The 27,831-nt window shown below is 41.1% G+C and overlaps 1 protein-coding gene across 3 annotated transcripts in view; it reads left to right on the forward strand.

Moving 5' to 3' along the window:
- FAM120A (family with sequence similarity 120A) overlaps positions 1 to 27,831 on the forward strand; it is a 48,438-nt gene that overhangs the window by 1,568 nt on the left and 19,039 nt on the right. For 2 of the 3 annotated variants that reach the window (XM_030956428.1, XM_030956430.1), the window contains exons 2-10: positions 4,849 to 5,095; positions 9,852 to 9,934; positions 17,542 to 17,670; positions 18,137 to 18,233; positions 19,301 to 19,401; positions 19,693 to 19,976; positions 20,629 to 20,716; positions 23,975 to 24,199; positions 26,497 to 26,671. In XM_030956428.1, the coding sequence (XP_030812288.1) occupies positions 4,849 to 5,095; positions 9,852 to 9,934; positions 17,542 to 17,670; positions 18,137 to 18,233; positions 19,301 to 19,401; positions 19,693 to 19,976; positions 20,629 to 20,716; positions 23,975 to 24,199; positions 26,497 to 26,671 (1,429 nt within the window). The remainder of the gene's footprint in view (positions 1 to 4,848; positions 5,096 to 9,851; positions 9,935 to 17,541; positions 17,671 to 18,136; positions 18,234 to 19,300; positions 19,402 to 19,692; positions 19,977 to 20,628; positions 20,717 to 23,974; positions 24,200 to 26,496; positions 26,672 to 27,831) is intronic. The other variant, XM_030956429.1, reaches the window with a different exon arrangement.

Consider the following 27,831-nt stretch of genomic DNA (forward strand, 5'->3'; position numbering starts at 1 on the left):
AAAACAGTTGTAGACTAACTGGCTCCTTACTCCATAACAACAGCACTTCTAGTTTTGGGCAATCAGCAGTGCCAAGCTGACAGTCCTTCTTTTAAACTCCTTATTTTAAGGGGCAACCTCAGTTTTCCAGCCCCACAAACAGCCCTTCATGTCGGAGCTGGGCTTTATGGCCATCTTGCGCTCGAAGGCTACGATTTCAAAGGTTGCAGGATATGACCACGTCGCATCTCTCCACATGGCGTTCCTGATTTACGATGGTTTCTGTTCACCTGAGCGATTGTGTATATTGAAACACAAGACGCTGGAAAAGCAAGTCCAGGGATGAAGCTGCAGTTTTAGGAGTTGCCTGCTCACCTTCCTGCTGGGGAGGGAAGAGCAGCAGCAGGGAAGCACATATTCGTGCCTTATTATCTTAAATTACTTTTGTCTGTCGAAAAATATTATGTAATCTTGGGAATTGCTCGATCACTAGCAGCACCTTAATATAATTTGGCCTTTCAGCAGATTAGAAACATTCTGGCTGGGCTGCCTCCCTGGCATACAGAGGCCTCTCTCCAAGGAGCTCACCCCACAGGTGGCTTTGGGTGAAGTTCCTCCTAGTTCTGCCAGCAGGGCGGGAATCATGTTGCTCTCTCGTAGTGCCCTGCTCGCTGGGCCAGGCCCATCTGTGGAGGAACACTGAGCTGGAGCACAGCCATCCTGAGTTCACTCCGCTCGGCAGTGGAGGTCCCACCCTGTGGTGGCCCAGGCCGTGGCGGGGGTTGGGTCACCAGGCCGGGGCCACTGCACCAGGCAAAGCATGTGTGGAACAAACTGGAAGCGGAGGCGAGGCTCGTTCTTGCAGGGCACGTGCGGCTCTGCCAAACGTGATGCCTTGGGCTTGGCCTTTCTTAAAGTGAGGAGGTTATGGCTGCGTCTGCTGCAGTCATTTTTCCTGGTCATCGTAGAAGCCAAACGGTGTTATGTTTTTTGGATGGTGGGAATTTGCACGATAAGTAAAACATCCTATCATTTGAATTTTTGGGGACTTTTTGTTGCTAGGAAATAGTTTTGTGCTTTCAGCAGAAAGTTTTAGGGCCCATGCAGTGGAGGTCCTTACCTTGATCTGTTTCTGGGTGCATTATAAATCTTCCTCATTTCTTATTGAGACCCAGAGATCATTAGTAAAAGCAATGAATGGGGTAAAAGAAGGATTTTTTTTTAATGTGTTAAAGTAGAGACTTGGTTTAATGCAACATAAAAATGCATAGTACCCAACAGGAAGCCAGCTATTTTGATGTCAGTGGGAATCCAGTGCTTGCTGTAGTTTTGTGGTATGTTGAAGTGGCTGTTAGTTTGTTAGGCATTTTCTGTTACAGACCTGACTCAAGTACATTACATCTGAACCGAGTTGCTGCATTTGACAATGGTATTACCCTGTAGGATTTTGTTTACTTTCCAGTGCAACTGCTTTAGCTCCTTTATGGTTTCTTGGTGACAGGCCTTATTCCTAATCTCTGGAAGCAGTTATAGGAGTGTGAGCACACTCATACTGAGTCCCTTTTCTGTCATTAAAAAAATACCCCAAACTTGCAAAATCTCAGTAAATACAATATCCCCCCAGTTTGATAGAGAAGGTTTATGAGGTGTATATTTATTTGTCTGTGTTGGGTTAGCCCCAGGAGTTGACAGCTTATTACCAGATACTGAGGGGTGTGGGGGGAGAGAGATTGTTGCTGTCCACATCACTGAGCCACCACCATGCATGTCCCAACGGCACTGGTTCTCTGCATTGCTCAGCTGTCCTGGGAACGGGACGGATATCAGCAGTTTCTGTTTGATGCCTCAATTTTTTCAGTTGTCTAGAAACTCTGCTGGTAAATCTAGTTGTAATGGATTAATTTTCAGGTTAGGAAGGATGTTTCATGGTTATAGTGGTCACATGCATAATACACATCAAAGATACTGCTGAGCTTAAAGCACTTTCCTTCTCTGCTGTTCTTCTTCTCTTACATGATTCATTATATTTCTAAATCTGCTTTGTTACATATATCTGCTTTTGTCTAAATCTTCCTTCAATTTTTATTCTCACACACTCTGGTGTAGCCCTCCTTATGGGCGCAGAGCAAATGCATCTTGAAAGTGTGATTTTTATTTACATGTATAGGTGATTTAAAAAATCTACACATGCATAAAACAGTTTTTAAATTGTAGTGTTTTCTCACTTTGTTTTGAGGAGTTAGGTTGAGAATACTGATTGACTTTAAATATGAAACTGATTTTCATATTTTTAGAAGCATTTGAGTCTGGAGTAGGTTTCTGTGTGAAGCTAGGAAGTGGCCATGAATTTAATCCATTTTGGTAATTAGGGAGGAGAAAAAGTAATGTTTTCTATCCAGAACAATTATAAATCACTCACAGATGGTTTCAGCAGGATGTAAAAATAACAGGTTCTTCCAGATTATAACAAATATCCTGCGGGTTCTTAGTTTCATTGTGACCTCGTGGTTTTCAGTTTGGGGAGAATAATTCTTAAAAGAAACTTTTATGCTAAGTAGGTTTGCTAAAATTTAAGTATTTAGGCAGTGGAGTTCTTAATAACTCTAATACTTGGGGGGACTGTTTTGTTCTCAGTACCTTAAGGTGCTCATGTGTATTTACTCAGGCAGGATTCTCTCTTTCTGAGCCAGCACCATTAATGTTTACACAAGATTTAGACTTGAGAATGGTTCCAAATTCCTGACTGTGATTTCCACCACATCCCTCTCCCGGGGTAGCTTTTGAAGCCTGCATGTTCCTGGGTACCTCTGCATTTGTGAGAGCCATGAGATGTATCTCTTACTTCCATCTTGTTAGAGCTTTGTGGGTTAACTCTACTTTGGTAAATACCGCTCTTTTCCTTGTGATGGTTCATTTATTTGAACATGGATTCTGGTATTCCCTGAGCACACAGCAGGTTCGTGCTGGGTTAAAGAGCTCTATAAAATGGGGTGGGAGCTACATGCTGTGGAGGTAGAGGAAATAGCTCATAAAAAATCAGAGGAGCTGCACACAGAGCTTCCTCTCGCGTTATCTGCACACCCATGTCACACCTAGTGCTGCAGAAGAAGTTCTCACTTGTTTTTTTATAGATCAGAGCTGCTTGTGCATGCAGAGAGGTTGGGTTTAGAGATATGGACATAATTTAAATCTATCTACCCTTAATTAAAAAACATCGGAGGGATTTTTCTAATTTAAAACCTGTGAAGACTGGTGGGTGGGGGTGGGGTAAAGCCTAAGTTGCCTTCCTTTAGTTAGGAACTATGTAAATCTGATGTCTTTAAATTTTTTCCAAAAGTGTTTATGGTTTCTCCCACACCTTATGCTAGAGGGCAGCATCATTGTGAGAAAAATGAGTGTGTGTGTGTTCTTCTCACAAACAAAGTAAATTTCAAAAACAGTCCATTGAGGAAGTTTCTGAAGAAGTAACATTTTCTGAAGACTATGGGATGGTAGGATTAGTAGTAGGGAGAGCTTAGTGAGCTGGTCTTTGTTTCCAGGAGCAGGTGAGGTACTGACTGTTTTGCTGCTCAGGGTCTGGCTTGAAAGGGAGCATCTCACAAGGGTGCATGGGAGAAGTAAAATTTGACATGCCTCTCTGGTATATGGTAGTTAAGCATCAGGTTCAGCAAGTACAAGACTTGAGTAGAAGAGGAAGGGTCACTACGAACTTGCTGTGGGTGACTGCAGGGGCTGTGGACGTTGTCTCCTGTTCTGCAGAGGAAATAAATAGCCTTGGTGGCACTAAGGCTGTGGTTATTCATGTATGCTGTGGAGACTGAAGCTAATAGTTTTGCAATAGTCTGTTTTGGGGTAACTTGCTATCTGTATTGTTGTTAAAATGGATTACTCAGTGAGGATGGGTTATATCAACAACCAACTTCCAAGAGGATTTCTGTGTCGCTGAGTGTGTATTATGTCTGTGGATGGCAGAAGCATTAGGGATCCAAAGGGATCCCTTTGCCTCCGCTTTCCTCAGCCAGCTGTTGTTGAGTGTGCTTGTATGCATACTGGAGTTGTACCAGTTCTGAAGGTATGTTGGAATGCAGGGCTGTAGGTCCTGGCCTGTCCTCATGGGGCTTTCAGTTTCAGTATAAGCTTCTTGATTAGAAGGGGTTCCTTTTGTATATCCAACATTAGGCATTGGACCATGTCTCCCTGCGCATGTCTATTCAAGTCATCTGATTTCTGTAGCCTAAAATATGTGCTTTGCTAGGCAACAGGAGTAGAGAGGTGAAGTTTGGGCTAAAAACTCAAAGCAGTTTGCACCATCAGATTCAGTTGTGCATGAAGGGAATTAGGCTGAAGGTGGAAATGAGAAAAAAAGTTGGTTTAATACAGCAAGGTTTGCATTTGAAAGGTCAACAGAGTTATCTCTCTTCATCTGTGGTTGTGTTTGGCCTGTTTAAAAGAGGCTCAAAAAACTTTAAAAGATATGATGAGTTTGTTTGATCGAGGGGGGCATCTTTGTGTGCTGAACTGCTGGAGTACCCACATCCTCAAGGCTTTTCCCATAAGCTGGTACAGACACTGGAACAGTAATGTCTTCAGAGTTCAAGTGTTTCTGGTAATAAGCAGTTTTTTCAGATGAGTTCACTAGTACACAATGCCACTGCAGCACACAGGCTTCCAGAAGTGTGTGCTGTGCTTCCAAGTGCTCCTTAGGTCCTGTCTGTATGTGCTGCATCACTGGATTTTTTTAATTACTTAAAAAATATCTCGAGTATTTTAAATTCACATGTATCGTTTCAGAACGACTATATCATAATAGTTGTGATCAATCAGTGCTTCCATTTACGCTGAAGCTAATTGCTCTATCTTCTACTATAGGTTGCGCAGAGCATCGAAGATCATCATCAAGAAGTAATTGCTTTCTGCAGAGAAAAAGGTTTCCATGGTTTGGTTGCATATGACTCCGATTATGCATTGTGCAACATCCCTTACTATTTCAGTGCCCATGCCCTAAAACTGAGCCGGAATGGGAAAAGCCTCACAACAAGCCAATACCTAATGCATGAAGTTGCCAAGCAACTGGACCTGAATCCAAATCGCTTTCCTATTTTTGCTGCTCTTTTAGGTAAGTGAAGATGCTGCTAGTCAGCCTTATGATTTCAGTTGCTATTAACGGTTTTAAAATAATGTGTGTGTAATTTGACAGAGTACCTGGGGAAAGGCATCCTTTTGTTCCAGACATTCCTGCTGTGTGAGGTGGACTGGATGTGTGTTTGAGGTCAGACATGCCCAGTTTATAGAAACCTTCGAGCAATGCAAATTGTGGCTGTCTAGAAAGAAGAGCTGAAAGCAAGGGTTCAGCTGAGCTCTGCCTAGCCAGAATGTTCTCTGTGGGTGGGGGAAATCAGGACAGTTGTGGTTCTAGTTTGGGTCCTGTATAGTGTATGAGGTCTAGTTTCAGTGGTACACTTTCCTGACGGGAAGTATGCTTTTGTCCTGAATTCTACCTAAAAATAACACCTATGGAGTGAAGGTGCTTGGTTTGCTGGGGCATTTTTTTCCCCTCAGAAATGACTATTGGACAAGTATGGCAGCATGTCAGGTACAACAGAAATATGCTGAGCTATAATTGAGTGGAACTCCGCATTTCTGAAAGCACAAGTGACTGACATTGTACCATTCCATTGGTTTTGGCTGTATACTTTCTTAGCACTCCTGCTTCTCATGCCCATGAGCTTCTCATACTCAGTAGCCTAGGTGGGAATGTCTCCAGTTTCACTTTTCTGTTTAAATGGGAGAGTTTTAACACGCTCTATTTCCATAGCAGTGATAGAGAATAACTGTCATACTCTCAGACAGAAGAGTGAATTAAGTACTGGTGAAGTTGACTCCAATGAATAAAATTTATTTATAATAGCATTCTAAATGCTTTTTGGGAACAGCCATGTTCTCAATCTTGTCATGCTGTGCAAACAAATTAAGATAACTGGATTTTAATTTTAGTTTCTCACTCACTTTGTTTCAGTATGGTTACAGGATAGAGGAATAAAACTTCTTTGAAATCTCTCAGTGAGAGAGGCTTTGTGTTACTGTTTTAAATGCTAATATTTTAGTGGTCTTTAACATTGTTCCCAGTCTGGGAAGGCACCTTCCATATTAAGAAGGAAAGATCCAATGTATCTTGCAGTAGACAGCCACAAGTATTTGACTAGTTGGACTTGCTTTTCCTTGCTTGTTTTTGCTGTCTGCACAGGTGTAGGGAGGGAAGGCAATAGTAAGGGTGGCTGAGCTGCCATTGCAGGAATTGCATGACAGACGACTGTTGCTTGGCTTTGTTTTGGAGTCTATAAATAAGTTAGGGCATGCCAGTTCAGTGAGTAATAGTTACTGCTGGAAAAGTAGTTTCCCAGTTGCAGATATGCTTTATGGACTTCATGGGAAGTGTGGCTTTAAGTTGCCACACAATTCCAGCTGCATGGTCTGCTGGGGCTTTGCTTGCTTGTATCAAACAGTAGGTGAGATAAGTTCTGATAAAGTATCTGAAGGCTTTGCAGTTTTATGCAGGAAACTCTTGGGTTTTTTTTCTCTCTTGTCTTTCATGACCAAATAGTTTTCAGCATGTTCTTAGAAGAAAGAAATTGGAGGTAATTTCACGTGATTACTCTAGAGAGATTTGGTTGCTTTCCTCCCTCCCTGTCAAATTGGTACAAACGTTAAAAAGCCCCAGGTCAGCTACAAGTTTAGCTCTGAGTATTCCTTTGCATTTCTTATGTGTATGTATTCAGTATGAGTAAGCTGAATAAAGTTCATGGAAATCAGGGTTAGAAGAAAAGATGTTCTCAAGATCTTCCTGTGCATGGAGTTTTTTTATTATTTTTATATGAGTGAATTTTAGGAACCTTAGGTATTTGTATAGGAAGTGATTATATAAGCTGACAACAAACAGATACAGTTTGGCTTGAAGTATGGGCAACATGTTTTAACTTTTGCAACCTTGGTAATACAGTAACTTTTGGGGTTTTTTTAATAGAATACTAGGTTCCTATATGCATATAGGTGCATGAAGCATGGAATGTGTTTAAATTAGGGTGGCTCATTTTCTAATCTAATTTTAATATTTTTGTTGAATATCTGAGGACTTCTCTGGCATCACAAGTTATTCCGTCCTTACTCCTGTGGCCTCTGAATCTTTTTCGATTGTGATAAATAGAATAAAGAAAAGCACAATGGGAAGGAATGAGTGAGAATTTGATGACATGGGAAGGCACGTGAATTTTTTCTGGGTACAGCAGTATAACTCCCCATGCTAGTACTTTGTGTAGGAATAAAAGAATGTGCTCTGAAATAATTACAGTTAAGTTGCTGGTTTAATGTTTGCAATTCCAGCAGGCCCAAACTATCACTATAGCTGTGATATCCATATTCAGCCTTAGGGCTCTAGATGTATTTCCCTCTATCCAGAAAACTAAAGTTTTCTTTGTGTTCAGAATCTTTCTTGTCATTAACTCCAAGAATTAATTTGAGAAATGCTGGAAAAGGAAAATCATCCTCAAAGTTTCAGTTTCACATTGAACAGTTGGAGATGCCTGAGGAATGACTCTGAACTGTGCAGTTAAAAAATTGTTCTCAATGGCAAGTGATTTGGGATTGGGTTCTGTTCAGGGATAAAGTTTCTATTGAAATATTCCCTCAAAATATTTTTTCTGACTGTATCAACAAGGCAAACTTGTAAAGATTGCTTTCAGATGAGGTTCTGTGTACACTGTGGTTGGTTGTCTTGGTTTACAGGTTGGTTTTTTTTCCTTCTTACAGTTCTCATCTGGAAGGGGTTTATAGTTGTAGCATTGTAATATAAAGGGTATTCTTGGAATGGGTGGTTAAAATGTGGCCTGAATACTGCATCCTCCAAGCATGCTCTTAAAAATTTCTGTTCTAATTGCTGCTGGTGTAAACAGGGAGTTGAATTGGGTTGTTTTGTAACTTTTGACTCAAATAGTTCAGAATAATTTTTAAAAAGATAAGCATCCAAGCTTCAGGGCCTCTAGAAGTAAAAAAACAGCAAGTAGAAAAACAAATCCAGTGTGAGATATAGGCTCCAATTCAGTGAACTCTTTAGAAAGGACAGTGACTTCAATTAGTATCTAATTGCTTTAAAAAAAAAACCTAAGGCATACACTAAAATAAGCCATTAAATTGGGAAAAATCAATATATGTTGAGGTTGTTCAGCCAGGTCAAGAAATAGAGGTTGCTTATGTAACGCTGATCTCTTTCCCACTGTGACAGCACTTTGTAACATGTTTAGTTATGGAATCCTGTTATGCTCCTCAGTAAAATTTTAGAACTACATAAGGTGAGTACAGGCATCACTTCTTAATTGGACCACAGAAGACACTGCTGCATTTCAGTGTACATGGTGAGAATTGATCGAACACTGCCTATATGTGTTCTGGGGGATGAATTAACTGCAGTGACAGATGGAGACCAAACAAAATTGGAGTTGTGGTGGAAGGGAGAGAGGCCCTGACTGTTTTAAAAGGTAGCATCTGCGGGAGTGATTGTCAGTTATCACAGAATTGTCCTGCTCTGGCTACAGTACATTTTTGCAGGCCTGTTCTAGAAAGACTGTCTAATCTTACCTTGACTAGATTAGTGAGTGTGGCTGTTACATGCAAACTTGTTGAATCTTTCTGATGTGATATTAAAGTTTAGCTCCTAATGAAAAAAAAAAATCATAACATCTCCTTGCTGGAGATCTCAGTAGTGGTTGAAGTATTGATTGGACACAGAGACTTCCCACTCTGAGAGGACATCTGCTTGTCACCAGGCAGCTTGCCTGGCTTTGCACGTTAAGGAGCATTAAGAGCAAACTAGATGATTTTACAAACAAACTACCAAGAAAGAAAACAATTGTTGTAATATTCAGAGAATATTTTCATATTCTTTATGAACAGTGCATTCACTAATAAACTGCTGCTCCATAAAGACAGGTGTTGAATAGATCCTGAAGTTTTCTGCCAGAATTGTGTTAACACATTCTGTTTAGCTCTTTGTAAAGTTTGGGTACACAGCCACTGAACTCCATCAGAGGTTGATTAGTTACGTCTTTGATTAATACAAATGCTTTAAATGCTTCCTAGTAATAATTTTTTTTTGAGTGTGATGTGCTTTGGAAAAAAACAAAAAACCAGCAATGTAGGTGATCTTCCATTAGGTATGAGCAGTGTGGTAAATACAGTCTCTATCTCCGTCCATGGAAGCAACAGAATAATTTCCCAATTCCTTCCCTGTTGACAGCCCAAGGTCCCATCTGACCTGGTCAGATCATCAAAAGAAACTTCAGGAACTGGGGACCTGCTAAGTGTCACTGGAGCTGCTGGTGTTCCTGAGGGTTTGATAAACCTGGCTCCTGCCCTGCTGCTTGACCATGCTTTCACAGTGGAGCAGAGTGCAGGTTGCAGAGGCAGCTCCCATGTGGATCACTAATGGCACGTGCTGGGCTGCAGAAAGGCCTTACCAGCATGTGTCAGGGAGCAACAGAACAGGCTCTTACTCTCTTGCACGTGTGGTGTGAAATCTGTTGAGGATTTCCTAATAGGACACACTGGCTTGAGGTGGACTCCATGTTGTGCCTGGCTCTGTTGCTGGTGTAAGTGAGCTGGTTTCATGGAAGAGTGGTCCTCACACACACCAAGTAGCTGTTGCTGCTGCAGCTGTAGCATGCTAATTGGGTTTTTCTGGAGTAACAGAATGCTATCTGCAAGTTTAATCTGTTAATCCTCTTGGATCAGGAGTTGAGGACTGACTGCAGATTTGTTTGCTGTACGTAGAAACTGTGTAATGTTTTACAGTGCATTTAAATGAGTTCTGCCTTATGTTCCAGGTAATCATATTCTACCTGATGAAGATTTGGCTTCCTTTCATTGGAGTTTACTTGGTCCAGAACATCCACTAGCTTCACTTAAGGTACAAATTTAATATAACTAGGAGAAATTAAGCTAAAATCAATACTATGGTTAACAAGAGCAATGTGATAGCTTAATTGAAAGCAGCTCTGCAAGGCCCTTGTGCTCAGTCACCCTCAAGTGTCCCAGTGCCTGGCTGCAGAGGATACCTGGGGTCATTGGTCTTACAAGGCTAAACTTAGCCTGTGTGATCCCCCTCAGTGCCCTTTAGCTGCACAAGTCAGAGCTCCAGCGTGATTTGGCTTGCAGAATGCAGCTTCTTGTTCTCCTCTTTCTTGAAAAGGAGAGTTTTTTGTTTGGTCGTGTTCTTCAGCTATCAAAAATAATGAGCTGTATATCTTCCTACCATCTTGTTTTATTTTCTGCTGCTCTGAGTTTGTGTGTAATAGTCTGTTTCTGGTATTTAAAGTGTAAATATGCTGGAAAACAGATTGCATGAGAAAGCTAAAGTGGCCTTTGGTAGGTGTGGAGGGGGGGAGTTGAGACAAGTAAATTGCCTGATGCTCTTAGTTTACAGCATGTGTGTTCTGCTGCTTCATCACACTCGCCTCGTGCATCTGCCAAGTAGAGGGCTATAAAAGGGAAACTGGACACATCAGAGAATGGGATCATAGTGACCTTTCTCTCTGCCACAACAGATATATATATATTTGTCTTTCTCCTAAGGTGCATCATGTAGCAAATAATCTGCTTTTTGTAAATTCTGTCAGACTGCTTAGTTATCTCTACAGCAAAAATATACGGGTTTTTCTCCTTCTGTTCTGGAAGTTTATTAAGCCTTGAAAACTTGTTTTGCCAAAGGTAGAATTTAAAACAAGATTCCAGATTTTCAGCAGAATTTTCAAGGCTTGCACATGCATTGCTTAGTGAACAGCTGTGACATTTGATGTTACACTCATCCTCTATTTTGCTGCCGCTCTGGTGTTCAGAAAGGTAAGTGTCAGCACATTCTAGTGACAAAACAAAGTCTGCATGCATGTTTGCTCATTCCTCTTAAAATTTGAGGTGGAAAAATGAGTGAGTGTGCCTGTATTTTCATTTTTTATTAAAGAGGTTAAAATGTAGCGGCTCTTGCCAAGTGTTGGTAAACTTTCTGGTGATTCCTGTGGTCTAGCCTGAGTAGACTTGTTTGTCAGTCAGGTCAGATTATGACTTCAGACACCTGGACCTTCTGGAAAGCCCTCAAAATTTATACTGAATTACTTAAGTGAAAATTAGATATGTCATCTTTGCAGCTAGATGTACCTGTTCAGTGGAAATGCCAACTGGACTTTGTGGCTGGCATCCCTAGGAAGTGAAATGTGTACCCTCAGAGCATCCTGGCCTGCCATAGGCAGTCCTCCCTGCTGGATTTTATCTGTTGGCCAATGGGATCAGATATGAAAGGAGTTCCCGTTTGGCTGTTAAGGGTTCCATGAAAACTGCTGCACTGTAAGCAATGCAAAGCCCCAGATGAGTGCCCTGACTGAGGAAAGACTATCACAACACAGGATTTGTTGAATTTCATGGCAGCTTGCTGGCCATTTGTTCAGTGCACAGCCCCAAACTGAGCACAGCACCTCTGTCTCCTGCCTGGCAGGGCTATCAGGTGGAAGAACATATCTGCAGCAAACTAGTTTTCTTTAGTTGCTGGTAATGGAACAACTGCCTGTTTGTTTCAGCTTTAATTTTACAGTGCTCATGGTTTGAAATGATGACTTGTTTCAGGAGCTCATTAATTGAGTTTAATTTTCTTGACATGCTAGTATATCAGTGATGTCACCACAGCTCTCTGTAGGAATATCTTCAGTGAAGCTGTGCACAAAGCGATATTACTTGTAAATTTTATGAATGCTTAAAAAAACCTAAAAAACATTTCTATTAACCACAAGGCTGATAGCAAGGAGTAGTTTCAGAACATTCCCAAAAAGCACAAGCCTTCATGAAACCTCAGAATGGGGGGGAAGTTGTTGGGTTTCCCCAGGATGTCCTTCTTGGGCTGTGCTTACAAACTTTGTTTTGTTGTGTCTATTTAGAGTCACAGCTGAGTGTTCTTCATGCTCAGGAACCAAGGGCTTTAATCCCACACCTCATTCAGCTCAGGATTTAGAAAGCTTTTTCTCATTGTGTAAAGATTTTAATCTTTTGTCTTTAGAGCAGTAAGGTCTTGAGCATCAAAGCTGACAGATTCTGTTCCAGTGGCTGGATTTGTTGCTTTTCAGGGAGAACTGTGACAGTTAATAAAATACAGTTTATTTCCTGCATTCTCTTTCAATCTTTTATTATGCTGTAGCAAAAGAGGTACTTTTCCTGCAAGAGAAGCTTTACCAGTTCACCAGTGAAAAAGGATAACTTATAAAAGAAACTCCCAGCTTTGCTGGTAGAAATTGCTGGGTCTCCCCTGGAGTCACCTTGGGGAGGGGAAAAAATAAACTGAAGGAACCCCTACCTCTGTTTTTATTGGAGGGGTGTTCATCCAGGAACAGTTGAGTAGAAATGGGAAGATGGGAGGAAAATTAAAAGCCTGACTGAAGAATCTGTACCATAACATCTGGAAGGAAATGAACCCAAGAGTCAGGACAAGGTCTCTGTGTGCTGGATGAAAAGCCTTTCAGCAGACACCAACAATTACTGTCAGCTTAACAGAACTGGGAAGATTCCATGACCAAATATAAAAGAAGAGATAGGAATTGCTGTTGCTGCAACAGGGAGAAGGAATCAAAAGCTGGCTCTGTGACCTGGTCTGAGTCAGGATCTCATCTGCCCAAATGTCCCTGTGGAAAAATCTCATAAGAGTGCAGACCTGCACTTGAGTCCTGTCACCTACCTGAGGTCAGAGTTCACTAAAATGACGACCCAAATCAGGGGTTTGAAACAAGAAGAGTTGATAGATTTTCTGAGGAATGATGTGATTGTTAGACCTTGTTTGTAAACCAGCATTATCTTACCCTGCTTTTTATTTGTGTGCTTTGAGATTTATCTTTAAGACAAAGACAATTTGGTTCTTATTCTGGAAAAACTGGTTACAGTATGGAGTTTCAAGATCAATGTGTAATACTGTCAAAATGAATTTGGGAGGGCAGTTTCTTACCTCTGGAATGAATTGGTGCCTATTTGGAAGCACAGACCACGGAAGAAGTGTTGACTCTTCATTCACAAGGTAACCTTAGAAACAAAGCTTAATGCAGTCTCCCTTTATAAATAAGAAGAGTATGCAGGGAAACTCCATTTTCTTCATTGTTCCATTTCAGTGGAGAGGCAAAGATGCTTCTAGAAAGCAATCCAGATTATGCAGGTTAGGCTTCTTCTCTGAATCTCTCTAGGAAGTTCCTGACTTCTGAGGGTGTTTGCCAGAGGGAGACCAATATTTGAAGTAGGTGCTTAGGTAATTTGCTGCTGCTCAGATGACAAAGGTGACACTATTAGGATATACTTGGAGTAAGTGCCTTGTTGTTCGTGGGGCTTTTGATGCGAAGGGTCATCATAATGCAGGTCAGAAAGGATCTCAGGAAGTCATCTAGTACAGTCTCCTGTAAAAAGTGTCGTGAGCTTGAGGTCAGAGCAGATTGCTCAGGGCACTGCCTAGACTAGTCTTGAAAATCTGCAAGGTTGGAGACTGCACAGCCTGTCTGGGCCACCTGCCCTGTGATTTCATGGCCCCAACAGTGAAGATGCTTTGCCTTGTGTGCTGAGCCCTTCTTGTTTCAGGGTATCTGGTGTCTTCTGCTCTTGAACAGCATACTGCTGTGAAGACATTGGCTCTCTGTGCTCAGTTACCTTTCTGTGGGTAGTGGAAGGCTGCATTTACAAAGCCTTGTTTTTGCCACGCTGGATAAGCCCCATTCCCTCAGCCCTTTCCAGAGTAATTGCTCCTCCCTGACAATCTGGGTGGCTGCAACCAGCTCAACTGTTCTGACACAGGGCTGGAGCCCCAGACAGAGTGCAGTGCTCTGGAGTGCATGTGCTCTGCACTGAGGAGTGGGATCCCTGGCTCTGCTGGCTGTGCTCCTGCTGCACAACCCAGGGTGCCCCCAGCTCCTCTTCAGTCTGCTGCATCTTCCAGCTGTGGGTCCCTTTTGGCACACCTGCAGCCTGTGGAGTAGCCAGAGGTTATTTCTGCCTCTGCAGAAAGGTGCAAGGCTTCACTTCTATAGCTATAGAATTTCTCTAGGTTCCTGTTGGCTCATCCCTATGGCTTGTCAGGGAGTTCTGGATGGTAGCCCAGCCCTCAGGTTCGAAGTGTGCTGGGCTGTCCACCGGTCTCATGAAATCTGTCTGTATCACATCTTTGGCTTGTGGTTCTGCTCTCTCCTTTGCTTTCTGCCATAATTCATGTTCCTCTTCATATCTTCAGCCTTTTCGCTCACCAGCGGAAGAAAGATGTTCCCTGTGTGTTGCCTCACAGCAACCAAATGTTCAAGGTCTCTTTTTTAATGTTTTGAAATGAAACTGAACCAATTATCTGTTTCCAGCAGGCACTGTAGTAAATGGGGTGTTGATTAGTCTCTGCAGGCTTTGCTTCCTGAAGACGGTGGGCAGCTGAGGTGTTCCCAGGGCTGGGGAGCTTTTCCCAAGTGTAGCTTAGGTGCTTCTACACTATCCTGATCATCCCATGGAGTTGTGCTTATGTGAGTCTGTTCTCTTCCAAGAAAGCATTTTTGCAAGTTTATTTTGTCAAACACAAGACATTTTTATCTTGCTGCTTCTATGTTTGTAATGCTACTCATTTTGACAAATACCCCTATAGAATTAATTGCCTTTCCCCACTTAGTCTTTTCAGAGTGCACAAATAAGTGACTTCAGCTTTTTGTCAGTGCTCTGTCACAAACTGAAGGAGTCCTTTTACAACTAGCAAAGAAACTGGGCTCCTCTCAGTTGTAAGCTCTCCAACCTGATTGCCTGCAAGTATGAGACCCACCCCCATGTTTGCCTTCCGAAATTGATTTTCTGTGTTGGTGCTTGTCTGAAACATTTCTCTAGAGGATAAGGGAAAAAAGTAACTTCTAATAAGAAATTGGTAAAACATGGTGCTGCTTTTGCTCTAAAATGCTTTGTGTGACACTGAAAGTAAGTTTGAACCACCAACACATGCTCTGTAACTTCTGCTGCAAGTCTGAATTTTTCCTAGCCCGAACATGCAGTAAGACTTAGCTTGTATTTTAATGCACATAGGATTAGAAACATTCGTTATGTTTCAGTAGAAGATCTACAATTTTGGATTTCTGGAAAGTTCTGAAATTAATAGAATGATATTTTATTTTTTAATATGAGGAAATTTTCATTTCAGAATTTTGTGTAGCGTTGGTCATGATATTCTTAGTTTTGAGGGTGTTCTCACATCTGCACTGGATGTCTTTGCAATAGAAGAAAGTCCAAATATGTGAGATGTCTCTAGGTCTGTAAAACATACTTCCAGAAGGTCTCACTTCAGGATTTAAGAGTATGCTCTAGTGAGATCTTGAGGCTGTTTACAGGCAGCTCAATGGGAGCAGTATGCCAAGTGAGCCCTTGATAGGCCTCACTTGGGCTTCAAACTTCCAGGGCCTTTAGCTGGCTGTTAGTGCCAAAGTGATGTGATGTCTTCTTGTGATGCCAGCTTTATATGGTTTATTCAATATTGCCATCATGGAGAACACATAAATTAATGGGAGATTGCTTACTTCTGTCATCCACTGTATTTCCAAGCAGAGATTGCAGGAACACTCAGGGAGCAGTGCAGGCTTTCTGCAAGGGCTCTGTAGAGAGCAGCACATCCAGCATGACACAACCATGGAATGATTCAGCTGTTTCAGAGATGGGTAATTGTTACACATGGGAGGAAAATGGGAGGTGTTCAGCAGCTGACTTGGATTACCAGGGAGAAGAAAATCTATTCCTCCTTCTGGCAAAATGTGGGCAAAAGTTCATCACCAATATTTGTGACTCTAAATGTACATGTGAGTGTGATCTATGTTTAGTATTGTTGTCTATATTCACTAGTGTAAACTTAGATTTTAGTATCTGAGATAGAAATAATTACCGTGCCACTGACTACACTAAAAACTGTTCTTAACTGTCCACTTTTCACAAGGGCATGGACTGATAGAACATGGGGGAATGGTTTTAACCTGAAGGGGAGGGCAGGTTTAGGTTTGTTATGAGAAAGAAAATCTTCCCTGTGAGGGTGGGCAGGCCCTGGCACTGGGTGCCCAGAGCAGCTGTGGCTGCCCCTGGATCTCTGGAAATGTCCAAGGCCAGGTTGGATGGGGCTTGGAGCAGCCTAGGACAGTGGAAGGTGTCTGAGCCCATGGCAGGGGTGGAACTGGATGGACTAGGGTCCCTTAACCATTCTGTTTCTTGGTTTAATTTAGGCTTCTAAAATATAGAACTAATTTCTGGGAGAGAATGGCTAGATATAGAATGCATATCTTGACATTTGTAGAGAGTAGACATTAGGAGAAGGAAATTAATGAAAATGGGTATCTGGCAAGAATTCCATGGTCTAAATATGAAGAGAGCAGTGTAAGAAATCATATCATAAGTAGATCAGATAAGGGCAGGGAAGAATATAATCACATATGTTAGACCCCATATAAAATGAAAAGGAGTTGTGGTATGGGTTTTAAATTTGCAAAGATAAAACTAGCAAAGTATTAGTTAGAATTTTGCATAAATGTTTCTGACAAGTCTGAATTGCACTATTTTCTAGTAAAGTGTGATCTCTCTGTGTAGAATGCAGTAAAGACTCATAAAGATTTTATAAATTTTTTTTGTATCTTAAAAATAGAACTGTTAAATGGTAATAGTCACCTCTCGGGTTCTGAATCACTGGATTTTTCAAATAGATTGAAAGATGTTAAAAGCAAAAATCTAGCTGCTTCTATAGGCCCAAGAAGAGTGCTTCAGAATTGTGCAGAGCTTCCAGCCAGAATTTTTAGAAATTGTTCAGGCTTCCTCTAGAATGTAGGACACATGTTTGGAGACCTTGTTCCTGTCTGTGTGAGCCTGTGCAGCACTTGGGGTGGGAGCAGAAGCTGCTGATAGTTGAGGAGTTCTTCAGATCCAGCTGGCAGCACTGCTCCCTGCCTGGAATTCTACAGAGGTCCAGGATGGTTCCTTGGCCTGAAGCTTCTGTTCCCCACGGAGGATTACTCAGGGCACATCGGAGCAGTCATTCCCATAATCATAAGCCAAGTCATAATTTATTTTCAGGAGTAACCAATTGAATGCTGAGGTGGAAGTCCAGGTTTGCAGTGGGTCTTTTTCATCAATTCTGCTATCACTTTACACTCTGAAAATAAACTGTGTCAAAATATTTCCTGGCATATATATGTGAATGTATGGTGAAGATTATAGTGTATGATGAATTAGATGAAGCATTTTGTACTGGAGGAAATGTGCAACTAGAAAGCAGTAAACGAATCAGCATTGTTGACATTTGTTGTTGGAGCTGATACTTAACCAGCAGGCTTACATAGAGGTGAGTTGTAATTGTGTGAGTCCCTGTTTAAGGTTAAATTTTAAAAACAAAGTGGAAGGCCCAGAAGTAGCTAGTACATGTGGGCACAGGGAATTTGTTGCGGGTGCTGTCAGTAGAGGGGGTTCAGCTGTGTGCCCCATTCCCTGCTCACATACCATGTTTGCTCACAGGTACGTGCTCACCAATTAGTTTTACCGCCGTGTGACGTAGTGATCAAAGCCGTGGCCGACTACGTCCGCAACATTCAGGATACCACTGATTTGGATGCCATAGCAAAAGATGTTTTTCAGCATTCGCAGGTAGAGTATAAAGCCAAATGTTGTCTTGTTTTCTTTTTTTTAATGAATTTTGCTGTACATTTGTGTTGAAGAATTGCACTTGATAAAATAGTGATTTGATCAGTTGATAATAGGAATCTCTTGATATTTACAGTGGCTCAGCTGTCCTAATTTCATGTTCCGTGCTTTCTAAGGGTGAAAATACTGCATTTACCCTCTGCTTTAAATTCTTGATAACCTGAGGGGTTTTTAGCCTAGCTGTGTGCACTGCCTTTGAGAATCAGTTGTACATGAAGACTGAATGTTTATACTTTACCCTTACATGGGTTGATATAACATTCCTTGTACTGGAGCAGTGCTGCAGCCCTGGAGGGTCCATAGGCATTAATTCTGAGATATGGTACATTATCTACTGTACAGCCTGTGCTGACCTGCAGGTGACAAACCTGAATGTGCTTGTGACATATTTATTTATTTTTTTTTTTAGTCTAGAACAGATGACAAAGTTACTCGGTTTAAGAGAGCAGTTGCTTATTACTCGGCAACTAATAAACCTATGCCATTTCATCCACCACATTACCTAGGTAAGTAATGACAGCAACCATGCCTTTTGTTTTAACTAAAACCTGGGGTAACCCTAAATTAGAAATAGTATTGGTGGCAGCATCTTACAAAAATGTTTATATCTTCTGGCAATTCCCATTGACCTGCTAAGATGACGTTTCAGAAGAAGGTTTTCATAGAATATGTTGTGTTCTTGTTCCAGAAGAGAACAACCTGGATTACTTCTTGGCTATTGCAGCATCCATTCTGGCATTGGGACTCTTGAGAGAATGGTGCTGTGAACAGCTGAAGTCTGGTGTCCACTCCCATTCATGAGTTGCCATTTCTAGTTATTAAAATATATTTACTATTTCTCGCTGGCCTTGCTGACATGTTTTAGAAATTCCTTTATAGTTTTTGATTTTTTTGGTGTAATAACAAACCCGCTCAAATTGCAGCCACACATTGTTGCAGTGTTTCAGATTATTCTCAAGGTTTAAAAATTAAAATGTGTGATCACAGGATTTCCTACTCATGCCCCAGTCTTAACACTAAAATGTCATTTTAGCTGAAGTTTTCTAAAGATCTTCAGTTACCATACTAGTGCAGTGACACAAATTTTTCCTGCTCCTCTGGAAGGTGTTGGGGTGTCTTGATTTACTTCCAAAGACCTGTATCAAAGGGTTAAGAGGCTACTCTAGGTCAGATATTCAGATGACAGAATGCCAGCATTCTGTATCTGTCTGATGTTGGCAGTGTCTCCATTATGACATGTCTTGGGGTTTATTTTCTTGTAAGCTACCTTTGATTCCCGGACAAAATAGGAATGTGCAGCAATGAGAGATACAAAGATCTGAAAGAAGGTGAGACACATAAAATACACTTCACAAGCTACAAAGTATTTCTGTTGAAAGATAAAAATGAATAAAACTGACTTAAAGGCATAGGAGAAAACAGTAATGCTAACAGGACAAGAATAAATAAACCAGAGAAGCAGAAGGACAAACAAGGTAACATTTGTGTCAAATACTGAGTGTTTTCATGAGTGCTTGGGTTTTTTTCATTTTCTTTTTTTCCTTCTCTTTTCCCCTCCTCCCCTGCAATACAGCAGCCAGACCGAATCAGTTTGGTATGCCTGGGATAGTGCCACCATATGTTCCTTCTCAGATGCTTAACATTCCACAGACCTCACTACAAGCAAAACCTGTGGTAAGTACAGCTTCTGCCCTGCTCCTTGGGGAGAGGTCTGCTCTGCTCAGCAAACTGGAATCCAGGTGGGAAAGGTGTAGCCAGCTTTTTCAGTGTGGGCAGTCACTGACTGAATTTTAAATCTGAAACTAAAGTGATGCTACAGCCTCTGGTGGAACAGTTTTTATGGATGCTCAAGATGGCTGAGTTTCAATGCGTACATTTGGAAAAGTCCACTCGATTAAAGAATGTATTTTGTTTTAAAAGCAAAGCCTTAGCTGCCTTCACTCAAGAGAGATCCTTTCATTTTAGGCCCAGCAGATGTCCAGTCAGGGTGGGGCCCAAGGCCAGGGTCCATACCCATACAGCCTCTCTGAGCCAGCCATCACCTTGGAAACAGGTGGAAAAAGTCTGTCTGAGCAGAACAATTACGGTAACATTCCTCACGAAGGAAAACACACACCATTGTATGAACGGTCTTCTCCAATAAATCCAACCCAGAGTGGGAGCCCTAATCATGTGGATTCAACCTATTTTCCTGCCTCTTCTACATCTTCGTCCTCTGACAATGATGAAGGCAATGGAGGTGCAGTGAAGTAAGTTTCTCATGAGGATATTCGCTTACTCAGCTTCTGTTAAAATGAATTTACTTTCAAAATAGTTTACCTGTATCCTGAAAGTAAGAATCATAGAATTAGTCATTGAATACCCTGAGCTGAAAGGAGCCCACAAGCGTCATTGCAGAAATCTGCAGATCAGTAATATGATAGACCTTAAAAAGATAGTTTTGGGTCACTGTGACTGCAGACATTTGCATTGTTTAATCTCGTCGCTTTGTTCCTTAAGCAGGAATCCAAAACCAAAAAGTGTTGGGTGTTTCTCCTCTTCTGCCCTTAGTTTTTATTGAGAGAGTGAGGTTTTGGTAAATGTCATAAACCCTTCCAGTCCTTTACTTTACTTTGTATAAAAAATATTCCTGCTTCACAGTAGAATTCATTAAAATTTCAGAAGCTATAATCTACAGAACTTCACTGAACTTGTACTGTTTAGACATCCTAAATTTGAGCATAATGTAATATGAATGTCAGAAATTTTTCCAAGACTCCTGCAAATGGACATTTTTAATAGAAAGCATCCCTTAAAATCAGAATATCTTGCCCAAAAATCCAGTCACAGACACCAAGGATTTATTTCACTGTCTCTCAAACTGCATTTTAGCATGATGTTTTTCTTTCTGTTGTCCTTCAGCCATGTCAGTGGGAACAAAATAGGCTGGGAAAAGCCAGGAACCCAGTCAGAAGGTCAAACACGTGGAGAGCTGGGAGACCAAACAAAGGTATTTCCTTAAATTCACATTTTATTACTTTGTGTTAAAACTTTCCGGCAGACTTGGAGGAGGATTTTCAATATTGATCCACAGTATTTAGTGCAAACCTGTACACTTTGTTAGTTACGAAACAGCAACTTTGGAATACAGGAGGAAGTTTTCCAAGGACATTGTAGCATATACATAAATACAAATATGAAATACGATGTTTTAGAAAATACTAGATACAAACCAGGAACAAATCAATTACTTTTGTTTGGCCCTTAGCCAACAACCTCACCCTCAGATGTTGCTTTCTGGGCTTCCAGTAGTGCATGTTGGAATTTTAGGAAGGAGCGTGACAGTCTGAGTGTCCACGGAGTCAGAGTCCATATCCTGTAACCCACAGTGGAGTAAGCAGAGCTCTGACACCGTCAGTGTTAGCCACAGGCACTGCAGGTGCATTAGGACTCAGCTGAGGAGTTAAAAGTCCTTTATAATGCATAGTAGGAATTTCACATAATACTTGTAAAGCAGCTCCATGGAGCCAGTTAGTGTTGCTGTTTAACTCAGTAAAGATGGGCTAGATAGCCCTTGATAAAGATTTATCATTATTAAATTTGAGATTTCAAACCATGTTCAAATCAAGAACATAATGATCTGTATTCCAAGTTTGATCTGTGTTTGGAAAGGACGTTCAGAGCATTTGCACTTAATATCTGTGTCTTAATGGTAGAGCTGTACACCAACTATTAACTCTGTCAAAAAACCCTGATCTTGAGTTAGTTACACTGTGAGCAAGCAGAACATTTTCCCTGTACTTTTGGCATAGGAATTCCAGTAAACTTGGGCTTTTGTGCTTAAAATATCAAGTGGATGATTTCATCCATCAGCAGTTATTATTTCTGCAGACCGTGCCTGTAACTGTGTCTGCCTGGGATTAGTCACTGTATGCAAATGCTAATTTGACCTATTACATTCCTTTCTTTGCTGGACTGGGCCCTGTGTGCAGCCCTGTGGGTCTCCCAGCCCCAAGCATCCTTTCACAGAGACAGTCCCTACACTGAGCCAGAGATGAACGAGCACTCGCTAAACTTTCCAGGAGATGTATGAACAGGCTGACTTAAATGTATACAGTTCAATGTAGTAATGCTCCTGAGCTTTACTTGCCTGTTTGTTTTTGATTATCAAACCACTTTGTCAGCCCTCAGTAGCTGGAGAAGGCAGAAGTATCTTTTGAGCACAAAAGGAAGGATTGTGAGTACATTTTGTAAATGAACTCATTTCCTGGAGAGGTGAAGCACCACAGGTAGAGAGGTGAAACATTAATGATTGAGAAAAGAGGTAGTACTTCCTTAAGAAGTTGCCCAGAGAAACTGCCCCATCCCTGGAATTGTCCAAGGCCAGGTTGGACAGGGCACAGAGCAACCTGAGATAGTGGAAGGTGTTCCTGGCCATGGCAGGGTTGGAACAAGATGGTCTCAAAGGTCCCTTCCAGTCTGTGATTCTATGAAGATTTCAAGTGAGTGAGCTATGTGATTTTCTGAAGTGCTGAAAATCCAGCATGGGTCAGGCAAGGTAGCAGCAGTGTTGACACTCCTTTCATTTGACTTAAATGTCAAAAAACAGTTATCTCACAGTGTGAATTCTACATGACAGAGATAAGCTCATCTCATTTGGCTGGATGCATATTTCTAAAGAAAATAATCACCCCTTAACTGTGGTGTTTCCTCAGCTTAGGTGTTGGAATATTGCTGGAGCAGATGCAGAAAGAGCCTGGGTACTGTAGTCAGGGAAAGCATTGCTGTCATGTGAGGGTTTTGTTTTCTTCCCTGTGTGCCCCCAGTAACTGATAGTTCTGTGAACTTCTCATTGTGGTTCAGTATTGCTGACTTAGACTTGGTGGGGTTGTAGAAGACAGGGAAAAATTCTTTAACCTGACATAGATATATTTGATACTATAACACAGATTTAATAAAGCTGTGATGTAAAAGCATTTGTTATTCAGCATATTGTTTTGGAAATGTTCTGGTTTACAGGTTTTAACCAATTGATCTATATATTTTCATTTTTATAACTCAAATGAAGTCTGTATTACCAACTAAAATGCAATCTTTCAGTAACATCCTCTTTGATTTTGTGATTAAAACACATCTGAAAAGAAGGTTGCCCTTTGATATTTTGCTATTTTGCTGGAGCCTGTGTTTACTACCTACACTTTTCTGTAGAAGACTTTTGGAAGTTGTGTGGGGTTTTTTTATTGTTTGATTTAGGTTTGAATTTTTCGTGGGTCTGAGGAGAACCACCCGAGTTTGTTTGGGCCTATTTTTTATGTTACATGTTCTGTGGGATTTCATGCTTTGGCCATTTCCATTTCAGCCTTGCTTTTCAAGTCTTAGGAAGCATGTGAACTTCTTTACTGATATCATGAAAATGCTCATACATGATGTATCATCAAGTGATGAAATTTTGCTCTCAAAAGTTTTTACTGTTGCTATGATAATTGATAGTCGTGAAGCTAATATGAACTCTTAAGCTAAAACCAGCTTTTGGTTTTGAAGACCAGAATTTTCAGGAATGAACTGCAAATTTTTTTGTTGTATCTGTGAGAAATCAACATGAAGGTTGGAAGGTTTACAGTATATTTTTATGCATCATATTTCTCCCATAAGTTTATGAACTGCATTTCTAGAACTGGAATCGAATGCCACTTTAGTTTTCCAGTCAGAAAACTTCAGCATTTTCTCGTACAGTCTTCTCAGACAAAGAGCTTTTATGTTAAAAAAAACCCAAACAGCCAAAAAAACCAACAGCATTTACCAGGTTTTGAGTTCGGACACTATGTATTTTACATGTTATTTAATTGAACCATGTAATTTCCCCTGTTTTGAGTGGAATTGCAAGCTGAGAAGGGCTATGTTTATGGAAGTCTAGATAAATTACAGACTATGTGACTCTCAGTTAACACATGGAGTTGGGAGTCCATTCTGCATTAGACAGTTAAAATTTTTAGAAAACAGTAATTTTTGCTGCTGTTAATAATTTAAAACTTTATAATAATATTTATTTTCTTAGTAATTTGGTTCTACTAGCAAACAATGGCTGAAGGTTTCCTGAAAACCTTGCAGCCAGCTTTGGATAATATATTCTGCACACTGCGACAGTGTGATGTGAAGATGTACTATTTTCATTAGGGATGAGGGAGGAAGTTTGCTGTTTCTCTTGGTTGATCTCCTGTTATGTTTCTGGACACATCCAAAGCACTTTATTTTGTATGTTCTGTTACAGGCAGAAGGTTCCTCTAGTGCTTCTTCAGGAAGTCAGGCAGCTGATGTCAAAGGGAATCAAACCAGTAATCCACAAATCCCATGCCTGTTGTCTATGCCCACCAGAAACCACATGGATATTACCACCCCTCCATTACCTCCGGTAGCACCTGAAGTATTACGAGTGGCAGAGCACAGGCACAAGAAGGGGTTAATGTATCCCTACATCTTTCATGTCCTAACCAAGGTATGACATTTTAAAATGAGGTACTGTGAGAAAATGATTCTGTGAAGATAATTGCCCTGGCATTTCTGGCTAGAGTATCAGATTTTTACATCCTTTTTAATGCTCTAACTTCTGGTCACTTTTTAGTTGTTTGAACCTGTTTCCCCCATGTTTTCTAAGCACTGCTACGGTACATTTTTCGAGTAAATATGAGATGGCTATAATAAGAAGTGTTTATTTACAAAATTAATTATATTTTCCCAACTATTTGCAGTTATTTGTATGTATCTCTATGCACGGGTGTATATGTCTGTGTGCATGTGTTTATGCAGAGTCCATTTCCATGTAAAAATTCCTGCATATGTGCTTTGGTGTCTCTGCCAAGTCTTCTTTATTTTCAGTGTTCAAAAGTACTGAGATTGTTTTCTCTCCCAGTCTGATCCCTTCCATTACTGGTAGCTGGCCCCCAGAGAAACACAACAGCTCTAAGAAATCCCTTTTGTATCAGCAGCTAGCAAAATGGCACTGTCCCTATGCCCGTTAACTTTTATTCACCTTAAAAATCCTCTTCAGGACAATAAGGGCCACAGGCAGATCTGAAATCCATCAAACTAAAAGTTACTGCATCAGGGTTGAGGTTTGGATTTCCTATTTCCCATTTGTTTGTTTATACCATAGCTCGTGTTGCTGTCGCGTTCTTACACTTTTTTGTCAAAGAGAAGTGAAGAAGAATCAAAAGGTCTGTGATGACCATTGATGCCAGTTCTGTTTCACACTTTGCATAGCCAAATATTCTTAGCATGTTTAAACGCTACTTGATGTTTAATCACAGAATCATTTAGGTTAGAAAAGATCTTCAAGATCATTGAGTAAGATTATCTTGATCTTCAAGATAAACTGTTAACCCAGCACTGCTAAGGCCACCACTGAACCATGCTCCCACATGCTGCATCTACGTGGCTTTTAAATCCCTACATGGATGGGGACTCCACTGCTGCCACCTGAAGCTACTTCCTTTGTCCTGGAAGCAGAGCCTGACCACCACTGGCTCCGCTCTCCTGTCAGGGAGTTGTGCAGAGCAAGAAGGTCCCTCCCGAGGCTGAGCCCCTTCCCCAGCTCCGTTCCCTTCTCTGGACACACTCCAGCCCCTCAAGCTCTTTCTTCTTGTGAGGGGCTCAAAACTGATCCCAGCACAGGGGATGGGCACTGCCCTGGCCCTGCTGCCACACCAGTGCTGAGCAGCTCAAGGTGCCCTGGTCCTTCTTACCCACCTGGGCTCCTGGTCAGCCACTGCCGCCAGCACCCCCAGGGCCTTTCCAGCCCCTCTGGCTCAGCCTGGAGCTGCAGGAGGTCTCTGTGACTGTAGTGCAGAACTCTTGAACCTTGTGGTGGAATTATGGGGGTTCTTTAGAAATGGACACATGTTCCAGGTTATGTTGCTGTTTTGGGAGAGACCTTTGACACATAGTGTTACATCTAAGGTAATGTTGTCCAGTTAAACCTGACAATATCCTAATGTAACCACTTCAAGGTGTCACCTTCAGAATTCATTACTAGGATAGTTTAAATAGGGGGTTTTTTTTAAGAGAAAGTAGCACAATGGAGTGTTTTCTTGTCAGTGTTAAAAATAAAGGTTGATTTTTGGGGACAGTGCAGTCAGTCGTTTTCCAAGAGTATCTTAACATGTTTGGATGTGCAGTTATAGAAAACAGTGTTGCTGTTTTGAGAGAAAATGTTGGAAGGTTCTTTCAAGCTTTTTTTCTTAGAAGGTATAAAATGTTAAATTTTTACATACGTGTAGAAACCTAGCCTTATTGTAGTAATTCAAACCTAACCTTATTGTAGCAATTCCCAGGTAGGTGGTTTTTGTCCACGTGTGCTCATGCATTGTTTTTTAAAGTGAGTCCCCAATAGGGTTTCAAATCTTGCAGCAAAAAGTCAGACTGGTGTTTTTAGACAGCATGAGTATTTTTTAAGATAACTGCCTGAAATCTAGATCAGCTTCAAATGTGCTTTGGCTGTCTAAAAGCACTTTGCTCTATTTCCACATGTGCTGTTTTTCCAAGTGCCTGTATTAAAAGAGCAATATTTAGTTAATCCTCACATGTCTAGACAAATATGTGTGTGATGGAGAAGGGAAAGAGGAAAGCAACAGAACCTGGAGGAAATGAAACAGGCTGGTCTAATCCTTCCCTGAGATCCACATTTGTCTTGACCAGCTGGACGTGTATTAGGGTTGGAGTGGGTTGCTGTGCATACCTGAATGCTTCTTGTTCACTGTAACATGTCATATTTCTCTGCTTTCTTTCATGCCAAAGGGTGAAATCAAAATCGCCGTTTCTATAGAAGATGAAGCCAACAAAGACTTGCCTCCTGCTGCTCTTCTGTATAGGCCAGTGCGTCAGTATGTTTACGGAGTCCTGTTTAGTTTGGCAGAAAGCAGAAAGAAAACTGAAAGGCTTGCTTTTAGAAAGAACAGACTTCCACCAGAATGTACGTACTGCAGAACCCATGCTTTATTCCTCTTCCCTTTGCTGTGGTTTCAGAGCCACTTGTACCATGATGTGAATGGAAATTGTTGCTAAGATCCCGTCAAGGTAGCTGAAGCCAGAGGAATTTCGTGCCTGTTGGATGCTGTGGATAAGAGAAAAAGATGTTGCTAATTTGAAATTTTATTTCCTGTCATATTTTAAGAGCTATAAATGTTGCTATTTCTAAGCAAGCTCTGAAGCTTGGTTTTGAACCTCTGCTTAAGCTGCTGCCAGACCTGCAGTGAGCGATGTCAGCTTGTGATGTCATTTCTGTATATGGCAGAACTGGATTTTAGGAAACTTCTATTCTCTGCACGCATACAAATCTGCCTGCTTTTTTCAAAAATCAGAAGTGCACAGGTTAACTTGCCGTGGCTTCCCAAATGTGTCCCTGAAGGTACCTGAGGGAAATTTGCAAGTATCATGTGTCCTTCAGGTACTGGCATATAAAAACCTAGTTTAATTAAACGCCACAGAAATCAGGGTGTAATGTAACCAAAGGTAGCCCTGGGTGAGGACAGACTAGACTTTTGCAAACAGCCTTGTCAAAAGATCCTTTGATTTTTTTCAGAGATACGGATGTTAATCTTCTCATTAATCTGAAAGTTGTCTTTTTGAGTCTTCAATTTCCGGGAATTACTGTCATTTCAGTCCTCATTCTAGGGTGTTTTTGTTATAATGAATGCATACAAGGAAATGACTGAACTTTGCAGTAGCAGCTTATAAAGGTTACAGGAATGCTGAAGCATTCAGTGCAAGGCAGCAGCAGCACAAGTATTTAAATGTGGGAGTCTCCTGTCACTATGGTAAATTTAAGAATCAGATATTCAGAATGTATGAAATCATCATTCACAGGCTTCATGTGTAAAAGGATAAAAATAACTATCAGTTGTAAACTTTATGTTCATTCCCTTCCCTCTGCTCTTTCCATTTGTGATTGTGAATGTTTTTGTACGTTTGTAGTGAAGATGGTAATCTCCCAGTGATGTTTGAAAAGCTGTTTTTCTTTGCCAGTTACTTTGTGGGAATCAGTATTTATTATTACAGTATTTAGTATTACTGCTTGCGTAATACCTCAGCACACCTACTCACAAACTTCTTACTTCTTAAGACTCACACAAC

The sequence above is a fragment of the Camarhynchus parvulus genome, chromosome 12 (genome assembly GCF_901933205.1).
Source record: "Camarhynchus parvulus chromosome 12, STF_HiC, whole genome shotgun sequence".
Lineage (NCBI taxonomy): Eukaryota > Metazoa > Chordata > Aves > Passeriformes > Thraupidae > Camarhynchus > Camarhynchus parvulus.